A 16,954-nucleotide genomic window follows, 5' to 3' on the forward strand; every position below is an offset into this window, starting at 1 on the left:
CAGGGATCACATCCACTTTTGCACATGAGAGGCATTCATCCACCAAGGTGATCACCAGATCTTTAATTTTTAAACTTTAAATTAATTATTTACTGGATTGATTTAGTCAATTAGACATAGCCGAGGCTGGCCTTGACCTCTCTATACAGCTAAGGATGACTTTGAACTGATCCTCCATCTTCCATTCCCCAAATGCTAGGTTATAGTCATGTACCATCAAACCCAATTCCTGTAGCACTGGGGATCAAACTCTCAGGTCTTTGGGCATGGTAGGCAAGCACTCCACCAACTGAGTTACATCCCTAGGCTTCTTTTTTTTTAACAACTTTATTTTACAAAACAAAGATAAATGTACAGATTTTAAACATTTTTTGCTTAAAATTATACATTTTTGTCAGTACTTTTTTTCAGATTTTAACATAATTTTTAAATAAAACTATATGAATATATTTTTTAGTCAGTACTTGATTTTTTTCAAGGTTTGATTGTATGCCTTGAAAACTTAATAGTTACAATGAGCATAAAGTACATGTAAAACAAAATGTAACATGGAAATAGTCAAAGTTTTCTTGTTTTATAAAATTTTTTGTTTTGTTTTTTCTTTATTTCTTGGACTTTATACAGTCTGTGAGTTGTTTCTGGGGGAGTGCAAGCCTCTGGAATTAGCATCCCACTATCAGTGACTGCATATTATGTCTGTTCTTTTGTGACTGGGTTATCTCACTCAGGATGATTTATTTTATTTTATTTTTGTATCTTCAGAGTCTTGCTCTGTATCCCAGGCTGGCTCTGAAGTTGTGATACTCTTGTCAGCCTATCAGGTACATGAAATGTGAAGTGTGCAAGTCCTCCTATCGCTTACTTTTACCTTTAAACAAGTCTTTCTGAAATCAAAATGAATATAATAAAACCTCAAAGCCAAAAATAAAGGAGACACACACCTTGGTATTTGGAGACACAAGAAGGATAAAACATTTTTCTATCAAGAAAAACCCATGGATGCCTCCAAGTAGCCCCAACAGCTTCCAAATGAGACTTTGGCTTTCATGGAAATGGCCAAGCTCTGCTTCCTGCTTGTGTAAACCAAGAACCTTAAAAAAATAAAATAAAAACGACTCAGGTCAGAGAATAACGTAGGCTAGCATCAGAACTTCACTTCTCCCCCTACTCCTCCAAAATCAATCTCTCAGTCTTATCCCCAGCTTTGTAGCAGAACATTTGCTGTGTTTTTACTCCCCCATAATATTACCCCATTCCCATCTTCTATGGATCACACAGATATTCCACTCCAAATTTCCCCTTCTGACTCATTGCTATACCCCAGGCCACAGCTCCAGCAGGCACAACCTAGGAACCCAACTGCAGAACTTTACTCCTGACTTTTCCACAAAACTCAATCTCCCCTTTGCATCCCCATCTCTGTGGCAGAGCCCTTACCTTGCCTCCTTTACTGCCCTCTGTCTCCAGCACACAGATGTCCTCCAACCTTTCCTCCTGCTACTTAATATTTTATCTCAGTTCTCAAATCCAGCAAGCATTCCCTGAGACTCCGCTGCCCACTCCAGCCCTGGAAGCAGGTAATCTAACTGCAGGTCTTTCCCGCCCCATCCTCTTCTCATCTTTTTGTCATCTCTGAAGAAACCATCTGTTGTCCCTTCCCTCTGGTCCCCATCTCTTCTCCTCCAACCTTCTGCCTTAATCATCCTGTGTTATTCCAGCTCCCAAATCTAGTAGTCTTTCTCTGGGAACCCATGAGTCAAGCCTGAAAGAGAAGCATGTGGATGAGCTTCAGATCTTTACTTCGGCTCCTCTATTCCATATCTTATCCCCAGGCTCAACCCCAGCTCCTTAGCAGACTACCTGCTGTGGCCACTCCTCATTAACTCACTGCCCTTATTCCCATGGAACACACCCAATACTGGAAGAACGATCTTTCTTCTTTCCTGCAGACGCCCTCCTAGCCCATGCCATTCCTAAGTGTTAGGTCCTAATACACATTTTACCAGAAACCACCAGTGTCCACACCTATCAGAATACCAGAAGAATTTTTTTTTTTTTTAACCAGGCAACACAGTCACCACAACTTAAGAACTAGAGAGGGCAACAAAGACAAAGGAACAACAAAATCAAGAGCAGATCTCACAACAAACATTTTAGTCTTCTAAACCCAGATGTCTAGGAGCCAGCACAAAAGGACAATAAATAACAGGCAGATCGGTATATCTCTCCTAGAGCCCAGTAACCCTACCACAGAATGCCCTAAAACCTGCTACATAGCTGAGGCACAAGACAAAGACATTAACCTAGCTTTTGTAAATATTATACAGGTAGTTAAAGAGGAAAATTTTAAAAACCTTCTTTAAAAAAAAAAACCTATGAAAACACAAACAGTAAAAATAAATAAATAAATAAAACAGTTCTAGGCATCAACGTGGAAATAAAATCCTCAAAGAAAACACAAGCCGAGAAATATTTGGAAATAAAAATTTTAAAACTCAAACAATAATTTTGCAGGCAAATATCACCAAAAAAATGCAAGAGTTTGAAATACAGGAGAATCTTGGGCATTAAATACATGATAAAAGAAAGGAATACAATGGTCAAAAATATTGAATATAAAGTATTGCTTGCATACAATGTCCAGGAAATCTGTAACACTATGAAAAGACCAAATACAAGGATAATAATATGAACTGAGAAAGCAGAAGAAAAACAGGTCAAAGGCAAGGGAAATATTTCCAACAAAATTATAGAAGAAATTTCCCTTAAACTACAGAAGGTATGAGAAGCATACAGAACACCAAATAGAAAAAAAAAGTTTTCTTAGCTTGTAACAAAAAAATTACACATATTGAACAAAGAAAGAATATCAAAAGCTGCAAAAGAAAAAGAGCAAGTAACACATAAAGGCAGACATTTTAGATTAATAACTCACTTCTCAGTGAAGAATCTAAAAGTCAGAAGAGCCTAGACAGATGTCCTGCAAACTTGAAGAGATCACAGATGCCAGCCTGGATTACTATACCCAGCAAAACTTTCAATCACAATAAGTGGAGAAAATATGACATATCATGATACAATCAATTTTAAGCAACATCTATCTATAATACAACTCCTCAGAAGATGCTAGAAGAAAAATTCCAATCAAAAGAGGTTAGTCACACACAAGAAAACACAAGGAGTAAAAGAATCCCAGACCAGCAAATCAAAAGAGAGGAAACACACACACACACACACACACACACACAAGCATAGAAACAGCAGGAATTTAAAAACACATTCTTTGACAATCTTTCTCAACATCAGTAATCACAATTCCTCAATAACATGACACAGATTAACAAAATAAATGCAAAAACAGGATCTATCTTCCTGCTGCAACCAATAAACACCTTACCATCAGTACAAGACATTAATACAGGCTCAATTACAGAAAAAAAAATGAAAGTATGGACCTAAGAAGCAAATGATACAGCCATTTTAATATCTGAAAAAAAATACACTTCACTCAAAACTCATCACCATCTCTAACCTCAAGCTGTATGACAGATCAATCATGATAAAAAGCACATGGTACTGGTTCAAAGACAGGCACATAGATCAATGGAACAGAATTGAAAACTCCAGAAAGGAACTTTATACCCATGATCAATTGATCTTTGACAAAGAAGCTAAAAACATTCAATGAAAAAAAAAGACAGCCTCTTCAACAAATGGTGCTGATTCAACTGGCAGTCAGCATGCAGAAGAATGCAAATCGATCCTTTCTTATCTCCTTGTACAAAGCTCAAGTCCAAGTGGATCAAAAACCTCCACATAAAGCCAGATAAACTTAAACTATTAGAAGGAAAGTGGGGAAGAGTTTAGAACACATAAACACAGGCGAAATTTCCCTGGACAGAACACCAATGGCTTATACTTCTGGGACCTCGTGAAATTGCAAAGTTTCTGTATAGCTAAGGACACTGTGAAGAGAACCAATCAACAACCATCAGACTGGGAAAGGCTCATTACCAATCCTACATTTGACAGAGGGCTAATATCCAATATATATGAAGAACTCAAGAAATTAGAGAATCAAATAATCCTATTAAAAAGTGGGGTATAGAGCTAAACAAAAAATTCTCAACTGAGAAATACCAAATGGCTTAGAAGTACCTAAAGAAATGTTCAGCGTCCCTAGTCATCAGAGAAATGCAAATTAAAACAACCCTGACATTCCACCTCACATGTTTTGTTTTAATATCCATATATTACTTTGCTTATGTTAGACTAAACAGTCTTCTCTTTAATTTTTGGGGTTTTTTTTTAGATTTTTTTTTTATTTTATTGGATATATATTATTTACATTTTGAATGTTACCCCCTTTCCCAGATTCCCCTCCATATCCCCTATCCCATCACCCTCCCCCTGCTTCTTTGAGGGTGTTTGCCCTCCCCACCCTCAAATTCCCCTACACTGTAGCATCAAGCCTTGGCCAGACCAAGGGCTTCTCATCCCATTGATGCCCAGCAGGGCCATCCTTTGCCAGGTGTACAGCTAGAGCCATGGGTTAGTCCATGTGTACTCTTTGGATAGTGGTTTAATCTCTGGTAGCTCTGGTTGGTTGGTATTATTGTTTGTTTAGGGTTGCAAGCCCCTTTAACTCCTTCAGTTCTTCCTCTAATCCCTCCATTAAAAACCCCATTCTCAACTCTGTGGTTGTCTGCAAGCATCTGCCTCTGTATTTTTTATGGTCTGGCTGAGACTCTCAGGAGACAGCTATATCAGGCTCCTGCCAGCATGCACTTTTGAGCATCAGTAATATTGTTTGGATTTGTTGGCTAAATATGAGCTAGATCCCCAGGTGGGGCAGTCTCTGAATGGCCTTTCCTTCAGTATCAGCTCCAAGCTTTGCCTCCATATTTTGTCCTGAGAATATTTTTGTTCCCCCTTATGAGAAGAACTGAAGCATCCACACTTTGGTCTTCCTTCTTCATGAACTTCATGTGATCTGTGAATTGTATCTTGGTTATTCTGAGCTTTTGTGCTAATATTCATTTATCAGTGAGTGCATACCATGGGTTTATTTTTGTGATTGAGTTACCTCACTCAGGATGATATTTTTTAGATCCATATATTTATCTAAGAATTTCATGAACTCCTTATTTTTAATAGCTAAGTACTACTACATTGCGTAAATGTACACAATGCATCCAATGTATCCATTCCTCTGTTAAAGGACATCTGGTTTATTTCCATCTCCTGGCTATTAGAAATATGGCTGCTATGAACATAGTGGAGCATATATCCTTGTTATATGTTGGAGCATCTTTTGGGAATTATGCTCAGGAGTGGTATGGCTGGGTCTTCAGAACTGCCAGACTGATTTCCAGAGTGGTTGTACCAGCTTGCAATCCCACCAACAATGGAAGAATGTTTCTCTTCCTTCACATCCTTGCCAGCATCTGCTGTCACCTGAGTTTTTGATCTCAGCCATTCTGACTGGTGACATTGCAATTCTTAATATCTATTTGCAAATGCATGGACAGCCAAAGTCAAGAAAGAAATACTACTGCAGATTAAATCACATATTCATCCTCACACATGGATAGTAGAAAATTTCATTACTCATTCTCTCCTATAGACAGGCCATTCAGACAAAATCTAAATAGAGGAATGTTTGAGCTAATTGATGTCACAAACAAAAAAGACTTAAATTTTATTTACAAAATATTTTAGTCAAACCTAAAGAATATACTTTCTCAGCACCTCATAGAACTTTCTCCCAAACTGACTATATCTTGGACACCTGCAAGACTCAATGGATACAAGAAAATTGAAATCACTCCCTGAATCCTATCAGGCCACTAAGGGTTAAAGTTGGACCTCATAAATAACTGAAGCAACAGAAAGCTTACAAACTTATGGAAACTGAACAACTCTTTACTGAATAAAAAAATAGGTCAAGGTGAAAATTAGGCAAATGTTAAAGACTTACTAGAAATGAATACACCACATTCCCAAACTTACCAGACACAATGAAGGTGGTTCTAAGAGGCAAGTTCATAGCACTAAGAGTTTACATGAGAAAGTTAGAGAGATTTCATAAAAGTAACTGAGCACCACACCTGAAAGCTCTAAAACACACAGAACTCACATCCAAAGAGGGGAAAGTTCAAGAAATAATCAGAGGATTGGAATCAACAACACAGAAACAATGAGAATAATATAAAGAATTAATAAAACAAACAATTGTTTCTTTGAGGAAACCAATATGATTGAGAATTTCATATAAAAAGGAGGAGAAAAAAATAAATTGACAAGATTAGAAATGAAAATGGAGACATAACAACATAAACCAGAAAAATCGAGAGAATCATAAGAACATACTTTAAAAACCTGCATCCCACCAAATTGGAAAATCTAAAAGAAATAGACAATTTTCTTAATACTTATCACTTGCCAAAGTTAAATCAAGATTATATAGGAAATTATATAAACAGACCTAAACAACCCCCAGTGAAATAGAAGCAGTAATTAAAAGTCTAACAACAACCACAAAACCTGAGGCCAGATACATTTAGCACAGAATTTTACCAGACTTTCAAAGAAGAGTTAATAACAATACTCTTCAAATTATTTCACAAAATAGAAACAAAACATTGCTAATTAATTTTATGAGGCCCTATATATAAACCACTTAACTCAGTGGTTCTCAACTTCCAAGTTGCAAATTCTTTGAGGGTCATATATCAGATGCCCTGTATATGCCATATAATTTATAATTCATAACAGTAACAAACTTATAATTTTGAAGTAGCAATGAAATGATGTTATGGTTGAGAATCACCACAACAGGAGGAATTGTTTTAAAATTGACCCAGCATTAGGAAGGTTGAAAAGCACTGACCTAAAGACCCCCCAAAAAAAAAGGAAAATTGCAGAAAAATTTTCCCTATGACCATAAATGTAAATATTCTCAACAAAATACTTTCAAGGTAAATTCAAAAACACATAAAAAACATTATCCACCATGATCAAGTAAGTTTCATCCCAGAGGGGCACAAATGGCTTAACATATGTAAACCAGTAAATGAAATCCACCACATAAACAAACTAAAAAAAATTACATGAACATTTCATTAGCTGCATAGAGGCATTTGAGAAAATTCAACACCGCTTCATGACAAAATTCCTGGAAAGATTAGGAGTACAAGAGATGTAACTAAACATAATAAAGGTAGTTTGCAGCAAGCCACAGACAAGATCAGCTTAAATGAAGAGATATTCAAAACATTCCACTAAAATCAGAAACAAGACAAGGCTGTCCATACTCCATATATATGCAATACAGTACCTGAAGTCTCACCAACAGCAGTAAGGACTGAAGGAGATCAAGGGGAAATAAATTGGAAAGAAAGAAGTCACCATGTCCTTATTTGCTGATAATATGATAATGACCCTAAAATTTCCCCCTGGAAAACACCTACACCTGGTAAATACTTTTAGCAAAGTAGCTGAGTTAAAAAAAATAAATAAATAACTCACAAAAACCAGTAGCCCTCCTAATATACAAATGACAAGTGGGTTGAAAAAGAAATCAGGAAAGTAACACAATAACCTCAAATTATATAGAATATCTTAGGGTAATTCTAATCAAGCAATGGAAAGACTTATATGGTAAGACTTTAAGAAATTGAAAAAGATTTTAGAAGATTGAAAGATCCCCTATGTTTATAGATTAATAGAATTAACATGGTAAAAAACAGTCATCTTACCAAAAGCAATCTACAGATTCAATGTGATCTAAATCTAAATCCCAACAAAATTCTTGAAAGGATAATTTTCAGCTTCATGGAAACACACACACACACACACACAACCACAGAATCTTAAACAAATTATGCTGGTCAAACTGGAAGAATGCATGTAGAAGAACCCAAATAGATTCATACTTATGAGGTTGCACAAAGTTCTACTCCAAATGGGTTAAAGATCTTAACATAAAACCAGATACACTGAATCGGATAGAGAAAAGGTGTGGAATAGCTCACACTCATTGCATAGAAAAAGGCTTTCTAAGCAGAACACTGTTAACACAGGCACTGAGATTAACAATTAATAAATAGAACCACATAAAAATGAAAAACTATCCAAACAGGAAAAGATAGTATCATTTTAACAAAGTAGCAGCCTATAGAATCGGTTAAAAAAATTACCAATTACACATCTAATAAAGAACTAATATCAGAACTATATAAAGAACTCAAAACACTAGCTACCAAAAACGTTTAAGATGTAGTATTAGTGAAGATTAAAATTAAAATGGAAATCTAAATGGAGGATTATCAATAGAAGAATCTCAAGTATCTGAGAAACACTTAAAGAAGCACTCAACTTCCTTAGCCATCGTGGAAATGCAAAGTAAAACAACTTTGAAATTTCATCTTACAGCTATCAGAATAGCTAAGGTCAATAAAACCAATGACAATTCATATTGACAAGGTTTTGGTGTAAAGAAAACACTCTTGTATTGCTGGTAGGACTGCAAACTTGTATAATCAGTACAGAAATCAGTGTGTTGGTACCTCAGGAAGATGGGAATTTATCAATTTCAATCTACTTTGGGATTTGGAGAATAAGGCTTTAACATCATCTGCAGACAACAATTTTCCCCTTTCTCCCTTTGAAAGACAGCTCTTGCCTGCTTTTGAGCCTGGGTAAATTGAATATTTGATAATGTGCGACTATGTTAACTAAGTTACCATGCAACCTAAGATGCAAATCATGAGATGGGTGTTTTCTGATCTACCAAGTCATAAAGTAGGATTTGCATGGCAGTAATCTACTATTAAATGGAAGTGGTATATACATGATCAGCCCTAAGCACATTCTGAAAGCCCAAAAAAGTTTAAAAAGTTGCCAAAATACCGATGGTTTCTAGTCTTATTATGATTCTGTCAACTGCCAAGTATGCACGCATGGGTTGTTTATATGATATGTTGATGGAAGAAGAGAAGACTAGGGCCTGGTTTGCTGATTGTTCACATTATGTAGGCTTCAACCAGAAGTAGACAGCTTCAGCATTACAATCCTTTTCTAGAACAACTCTGAAAGACAATGGTGAAGGGAAATCTTCACAGTAGGCAGAACTTCAGGCAGTATACATTGTCATTCATTTTGCTTGGAAAGAAAAATGAGATGTGTGACTGCTCACTGATTCATGGGCTGTGGCCAATGGATTAGCCAGATAGTCAGGGAACTGAAAAGACCATGATTGGAAAATTGACAAGAACGACATCTGGGGAAGAATTATAGGGATAGATCTCTCCAAATGGGCAAAGGACATGAAGATACTTGTGTTCCACGTGAATCTTTATCAAAGGGAGACTTTAGCTGAGGAGTTCAATGTTCTGGATCTTGAGGAAGAAAGATTCATCTTTAATCTGGACATGAAAGAAGGAAGTTTTGCCTTTTGCCTGATTGTCCTTGCCTTGCTGGAGAGTCCATTTCTTCACTGGCATTAGATTCCAGAACCAACTGAGACATCCAGTCTTGTGAGTTGAGCACCTACTGGTTTTTGGACTTTCCAATTGCAATGGATAAGCCATTGTTGGATTATCTGGACTGCAGCCTATAATTCATTCAAATAAACTTTATTTCTATAGATAGATAGATAGATAGATAGATAGATAGATAGATAGATAGATAGATAGATTGAGAGATAGATGGATAAATAGATAGATAGATGATAAATAGAGAGATAGATAGATAGATAGATAGATGATAGAGAGAGAGAGAGAGAGAGAGAGAGAGAGAGAGAGAGATAGTAGATAGATAATTTATTCTATAAATTCTGTCACCCTAGAGCAGTGGTTCTCATCCTTTCTAATGCTAAGAACTCTTTAATATAGTTTCTCATGTTGTGGTGACCCCTACTCATAAAATTATTTTTGTTGCTACTTTATAGTTGTAATTTTTCTACTCTTATGAATCAAAATGTAAATATTTGGGGAGATAGAGGTTTGCCAGAGGGAAGGCCACCCACAGGTTAAAAACTACTGTTCTAGAGAACCCTGACTATGATACTATTAAGAATATATCCAAAGAATACTTTATCCTACCACAGAGACACTTGCTCAACCATGTGCATTGTTGATCTATTCATTATCATCAGCAATTGGAAACAACATAGAGGTCACACAACAGAATACTGGATAAAACCAAATGCTACTACTCTAAAACAGAATAAAAAGCAGCAGCAAAAACCCACAACCAGACATTATGCAGAACAAGAGATCTCAAATCACTCAACCCCCAAACAAGATGTCTCCATCAAAGTCCTTGCCTCAAGCTTTAGGAAACCCTGTGGGAGATGAAGCAAAAAGAATGTAAGAGTCAGTGGTTATAGAGGACATCTAAGAAAGGAAGCCCTCTAAAATAGCATGATGTATGATTGATGTACATACAAACTCACAGAGACGGTGGCAACATGCAGAGGGCCTGTATAGGTCTACACCGTTTAGAGTCCTAGACCCAAGGCACTAACTCAACCCAGGAGCATCTCCAATGGATAACTACTTACAAATAAAATTTAGTTTCCTCCGAGGAAGTCTCACAGTGGTAACAAACTAGGGTAGGCTGCATGTCGAGGTGGCCAACTGAAAAATATCTCAATGGCATCGTTGGAGGTTCCTTGTCTTATAATGTCATGTCTTATATAATTTTATCTTATCATTTTCATTTTTCTGCTCTTTAACCCAGAAGTAGTTTGCATATATATTATGGCTTCTAATTTGTTGTCTTTGTGAGATTCCTGTGTATGGGAATGAGTAAATATTTGTGTCTTATGCCTTCTCTTGTTTTTTTTTTTTTTTTGTTTTTTTTTTTTTTTGTTTTTTTTTCATGTTTTGTTCAAATACAAAGTAATAGTTTTTGTCTTATCTTAAATCTTATTTTGTTTTACTAGTATCCCATAGTAGCTTGTTTTCTAATGAGAAGCAGAAGAGGGGGTGGGGTTAAAAGCTGGATGAAAAAGGATGTGGGGGGATCTGGGAAGACTACATGGAAACCAGAATCAAGATGTGTAACATGAGGAGGAAAATCATTTTCAGTAAAGGAAAAAAAAAAAATGAAAGAAGGGAGAAACTTCCAATGACTTAAATAGCAAAGAGTACACCTAGAAGTTGAAGGAATCCAACTCTGACTAAGAATGCTATGGCAACTGAAATCATTCAGGTCTCAGTAGGGCATGTGAGGAGAGCCATGATGTAGAGTGATCTTCCACAGAGAAAAATGTCAACAACAGACAACAAAGGTGAACTGAACAGCTTCTGCTAATGAATAAGTGGGAGTCAGTGCTCCGTTCTGCCACCTGCCCTTGGCTTGTACATTCTGCTGGTTTCTTTTCCAGAGGTGTCTCTGTGTAGCAATGCTTCATAACATGTCAGTATGCTGTACACATGGGACATATGCAAGGGTCAATGTGTCCTCGTACGCGTCTGCAATTAAACTTTTAATTCAGTTCTATTACACTAGAGAGACTTACCTCAAAGTTAACACAGTGTGTGCTTTGTGACCAGGAGTGTTAGCAGTTTTCTGAAGGGTGTTTTTAACTTCCCTCCGGTTAACTCAAGTTTCATATTCAGCACTTGAATGACTTTATGGTTACTTGTAAGTAGTCATTACCTGGTATATTCTTTTTCCAAAAGACGGTAAGTTGTGTAATAGTTCACTGGTTTGTAGAAGTAGAATGGTTTTTGAGTTACAAATAAAAAAATTGGAAACTATAAAAGCATGTATATCATAGATAGATAGATAGATAGATAGATAGATAGATAGATAGACAGATAGATAGGTAGATAGATAGATAGATAGATAGATAGATAGATAGTCAGTCAGTCTTAGGATATTTATTCACAAAATAAAGAGTAAAAATATTCAAAAAATAACTGCCACCTCTACTTATGCCTTTCTTGATATTGTTCTCTGAATAATATAGTGTTGGATTTGAATCCCATACTGTGAGTGATCTAAATATCATTTAGAATAACAAGCTATACATAGGAGGTATGAAAGTTCTGTCTAATTTTTCACAAAGTAACTTAAGCATGTGTGGGCATTCGTATCCTCAGGAGTCCTAGAACCAATCCCCTGTGGATACCATGTGTACACATGTAAGCACATATGTGCACTTAAAACTAAAAACCAGACTATGGTGGTCTACTTGTTATAACTTGTTTGGTAACACTAATGTATATTCACCTCATATTCACAATGATCAATATTTCATAAAGTTTGGAACATTATAGTATCATACAATTAAATAAAAGGACAACTCACAATCTTGAATTAAGATTTAAGTTGAATACACTTAACAAGTATAAAATCAGTCAAGCAGTGGTATTCTCTTCCTTCTGACAGACCTCTGAAAATACAGATAACTTCAGAAGTCTACTTATTTCTCTACCTCTCCATTCCACTTTACACTAGATTTTTCTTCCTCTTTCCATTAATTCTTGTCCTCATCTCTTTTTCTCAAGCAAAAGCCCTACCTTCTAAATACCACAGAGAGAAGCTAACACTTTCACTCAGATCTGCAGCATTTTCTAAGCACTCTAATTCCACACTCGCTTCCCAGCTGTGCACTACCCCTTGGAGGAAAATCCAGGCAGCCTCCTGCTGTTTCCCGATCCCAGGTGACAAACAATTCAGTATCTGCTCCAGTGACCTAGGAAATGGCTGTGGCTGTTGCCTTGAGCCAATACCCAAAGTCTTGAAATATTTCTGGAAAATTGGATTATGAGGGAACTTAGAACCAATAGTGGCTTTTTAAATTTCACCAATGTTCACTTTGCAATTTTAAATATCAAGTAACTATTGAGCCTCTAAGCAACAACAGTGACCCCCAAGGAAATTGCCAGAGGCTTGTAGAAATGCTTATCATTTTATACTTCATAGGAGGCATGACTCTTAGTCGGTTGTCACTGTTCTTATTAAAAGCAAATAAACAATGTTCTTTGCAGTAATTTTGCCTCATCTCTGCCTCCATCTCCAGTTTGGTCCTTTTACTTCTGATAAATAAAAAAGCTTCAGAAGACATGAGCAGATGGACATTCTGATGCTTCAATCCAGGAATGTTAGTAAAGTACTTGCCTCACCAAAACAGGGACCTGACTTCAGATCCCTGGCACTCATATAAAAAGCTGGATGTGGTAGCATGTGTCTGTAATCCCAAGACTCAGGGGTTTCGTGAGAAGGGAGGGTCGCTGGAACTCGGTAGCCACCAGTGTAGCCAAACTGATGAGCTCTAGATTTGGTGAGAGACCCTGCTTCACAGTGAGGTGAGGAGTGACTGAAACCGGTGCTGAGATACAGGGTCCACACTCACGCCCAAACACACGCATGTATGTGCACACACATTCATGAGCACGTATGCACACACACACACACACACACACACACACACACACACAGAGGGGGGAGGGAGGGAGAGCACGTGCAAAAGAAGGAAATCCAAACACCAGTATTACTGGTGAGGAAAAGAAGTTTCTTTTGAGGGATGAAAGACAACAGTGGTCATGTCTACTCTATGGCAGAGAATCATGCAAGTGTCAAGAAACAGAAACCCAAAGCAAAGTAATCCAAGAAGTGTTTTAACCTTATGAAAGCTAGGAAAGGACAAAAGTAGGAAATGACATTGCTGAAACTTTGAGAGGCAACATTGAGCACAAAGCCTCCAGATATAACACGACAGTTTGTCAGCTGCTTTTGGAGCGGGTGCCAGAGCCAGAGTCTACAGTGAGTTAAAGAAAAATGACCATCCCTCTTCCTTCTGCCCTAAATGTCCCCTGGTGCTTTCCATTGGCTGAATCTGAGAAAATTCAATTGGCAAAAATCCGGAGAAGAAACAAACTTGTGCACACTACATAAGAACGGAGAAATGGACCTGGAGGGACGAAGCTAAGGAAGCCAGCATTGTTCTTGCAGAGGTAGGTGTGTGTGTGTGTGTGTGTGTGTGTGTGTGTGTGTGTGTGTGTGTGTGTGTGTGTTTTCGTGCCTGCGTGCCTGCGTGCGTGCATCCTAGGACATTTGCCTTCTGATGAGGATAGACCTAATGTTTGCTTATCTCTCTCCTCTTCCACTGCTACAGAGATGCTCAGGGCAAATGATGTATTTTCCAAGGAAAACACCAGCCATTGTTTTTGTTTACTGAAGTCTACACCAAAAATGTTGCATAAGCATCTCAAGTTGTTGAATGGAAAATAAAAACAGACACAGCCCATTTTCAACGGGAAAAAAAACCCCACAATATTACCTGAGGAATGAGGTGGAGCAGGGCATCCCCAGAGAGCGTCCCCACAGCCAAGCCCACGAACAACTGTAAGATAAGACTGTAGTTCTCCTCACAGCTGTGGAAAAGGACCAGCGCTGTCCCGAGCATGGAGCCCAAGGTCAGGAGTATTACTGCCACCGTGCTATAACCATATTCTAGTCGAAAGAGAGGACAAAGGCTGTCAGGGTGCATCGCTCTCACTCGGACCTCAGCTAGCGGAAATTCCCAATCCACTCTCTGGCGGCAACAATTCATGCGGACGCACGTGGTTTTCTAAATGTTGTATGGGATAAAGAATTATTTCTATTTTTAAAACAAAGAGTGAACTGCTATGTTCTTCTATGACTGAGTGTGTTCTAAATGTTTATTACTCCTCCGTCCCAGCCCCCAAGGTGAAAAAGTAGAAAAAAAGGTGAAAACCTCTGGAGGTCATTAGGTCTTGAGGGCTCTCAGTTCAAGTGAATGAGGTAGGTGCTTATAAGGAACTTCCAGCAGGGGGAGACAGTGAGCTTGTGTCATTCTAAGAACCAGAGAGTAGACCATTAAACATACAATGACCTATACATTGACCTTGAGCTTCTTGACTTCTAGAACTGTGGGAGACAAATTTCTGTTCTTTATAAATCACCCAGATCATTTTATTACAGCAAAGATGAAGAGAAGGGTTTTTCTTTGTTTGTGTCACTGTGTCCCTAACACAACAGGCCTTGAGGCTATCCTCTGTTTTATTTAAAAATCACTGAAGGAAGTGCAAACCCAGTCTACCTATCACCCTCAGAAAAGGGTCATTCCCAGCCTGGTAAGTGAAATACCCACATCGAGAGACACTAGCACTGATTCTGTCTAATGACACTTAACTTCAAAGTCGAGGAAGTGGTGCTACGGGGGCGTGGGGTATGGCTCCCCTGTAGATCAGGGCTTATACACAAACTAAGCATACACTTCTAACAGCCTTCAAAACTATTTGATATATAGAAATTAGTGATATTCTCATTAACAAAACAGGTGGTAGTCTTATAGGTGACAAAAACTGGTAAGATAAATAATGTTAACAGTTTAGGTCTCCAGATATTGGTTTTATAGACAGTAAAGTAAATTTGGTGGTTTGGATTGATTATCAACTTGCAGAATCTTAAATCTCCTAGGAAACAAATCTTAGTGATTTTCTAGCTTAGGTTAATGGTGGCAAGATTCACCTTACCTGTAGACAGTGCTGTCTTATGAACTGGATAAAATGGACAAAGTGAGCTATCATATGTAATGTAACCAGACAGCTCAGGCTCCATCCACCATGGTGGGCTGTTCTCTGGAACTGTGAACCACAGTGCGTGCATACCCTTCTTTCTTTAAGGTGCTTTTCCCACAGCAGCTATAAAAGCAGCCAACTCAATAAGAGTTTAAATTTAGTTTTTGTTTTTTTTTTAAATAATACAGGAGGATGGAAAAACTAAGGGGGAAATGGAACCCTTCAGCTATCATGGTTAAATGTTGGTGTGAAAAGAAGCCAATCAATTTGTATATTAGGAGCCAGTCTCTACCAGAATCCCCCCCCACCAATATCCTGAACATTGTTAAGCCCTAATCCTGCAGTGAATAGAACTCATCCCTGAGAAAGAGGCCCCATGAACTTTGCATCCTCCATCAATAGAATCTATCCTTAAGTTATTCAAATAGCTTTGCTCTAGGTCCTAGCCATGAGCTCTGTTTATCAGCCAATAGGATTCATTCTTACTATAAAGGTCAAAGGTTACAGATTCTATGGTGTTTAAATGTGTAAGAAAAATAAGCCATGAGGTCAGTCTCTGGAGGTCTTGACCCAGTGCCTACAAAGATGGTATTGCCCTGAGCTTCATTCTGTAAATGGAGCACAGCTGAACAGTACAAACAAAATTAATTAAGTGGTTAGGAGCATGTCCCCGTGGTACAGCATGTGCTTAGAGTTCAGAGGACCCTGGCTCCCTTCCCCTGCATCTAATGAAAGAAGTGAATGTAAATCTTACGATGTGCATATTTTACAACAGTTAGTTTTAACAACTTTAAAGATGGCCAGGATGGTTGTTATATTTCATTCAGATGTGTTAACAACGCAAGAACTCCCATGTTCTTAAAACATATTTGAAGATTTTCATCGCCTATTTATTCCCAGCTGGACTTTATTCATAGATGGTATTGTTTTCACCTAAATGCATAAAGTTATTAGAATTTTAACATGGGGAACTAGGGGGTTTAGTAGTATCTACAAGAGATTATAACATGTCAACAACCCTTAGGGCAAGCAAGAGTCTGAAAGTGTCCTGCATCCTAACTTCCCTTTGTCCTGTGAGCAGCTACCAAACGATGATGAAGGAAAATGGATTTTTCATGACTTTGCACCTTCTTAAGACTCTATGTCCTCTGTGAATTAGATTTTGCCTTCTTTCTTGTGGGTGGCATAGCCTGGAAATCATAAAATCTCTGATGTACCATAAAGTACTCTGCTGATTTGCCATCAGCCCCGGGCCAAGGTATCTTGTCACCTGTGTTTGGTGACTTAGCAACAGTTTCTGTCTCAATATTTCCCATGATGACAGAACTTGGTAAAATTTGATCTGAATGTGGTCATATGCTCTTTTCCCAGAAAAGAGGCTGAAAGTGGTG

At 37.8% G+C, this 16,954-nt stretch overlaps 1 protein-coding gene across 3 annotated transcripts in view; it reads right to left on the bottom strand.

The window, feature by feature from the left end:
• SLC39A12 (solute carrier family 39 member 12) overlaps positions 1-16,954 on the bottom strand; it is a gene marked incomplete at both ends in the record, with an annotated part of 84,345 nt that overhangs the window by 44,947 nt on the left and 22,444 nt on the right. For all 3 annotated transcript variants that reach the window (XM_080918201.1, XM_080918200.1, XM_080918199.1), the window contains 2 exons: positions 942-1,091; positions 14,300-14,472. In XM_080918201.1, the coding sequence (XP_080774327.1) occupies positions 942-1,091; positions 14,300-14,472 (323 nt within the window). The remainder of the gene's footprint in view (positions 1-941; positions 1,092-14,299; positions 14,473-16,954) is intronic.

This window comes from Micromys minutus, assembly GCF_963924665.1.
Source record: "Micromys minutus genome assembly, chromosome: 6".
Lineage (NCBI taxonomy): Eukaryota > Metazoa > Chordata > Mammalia > Rodentia > Muridae > Micromys > Micromys minutus.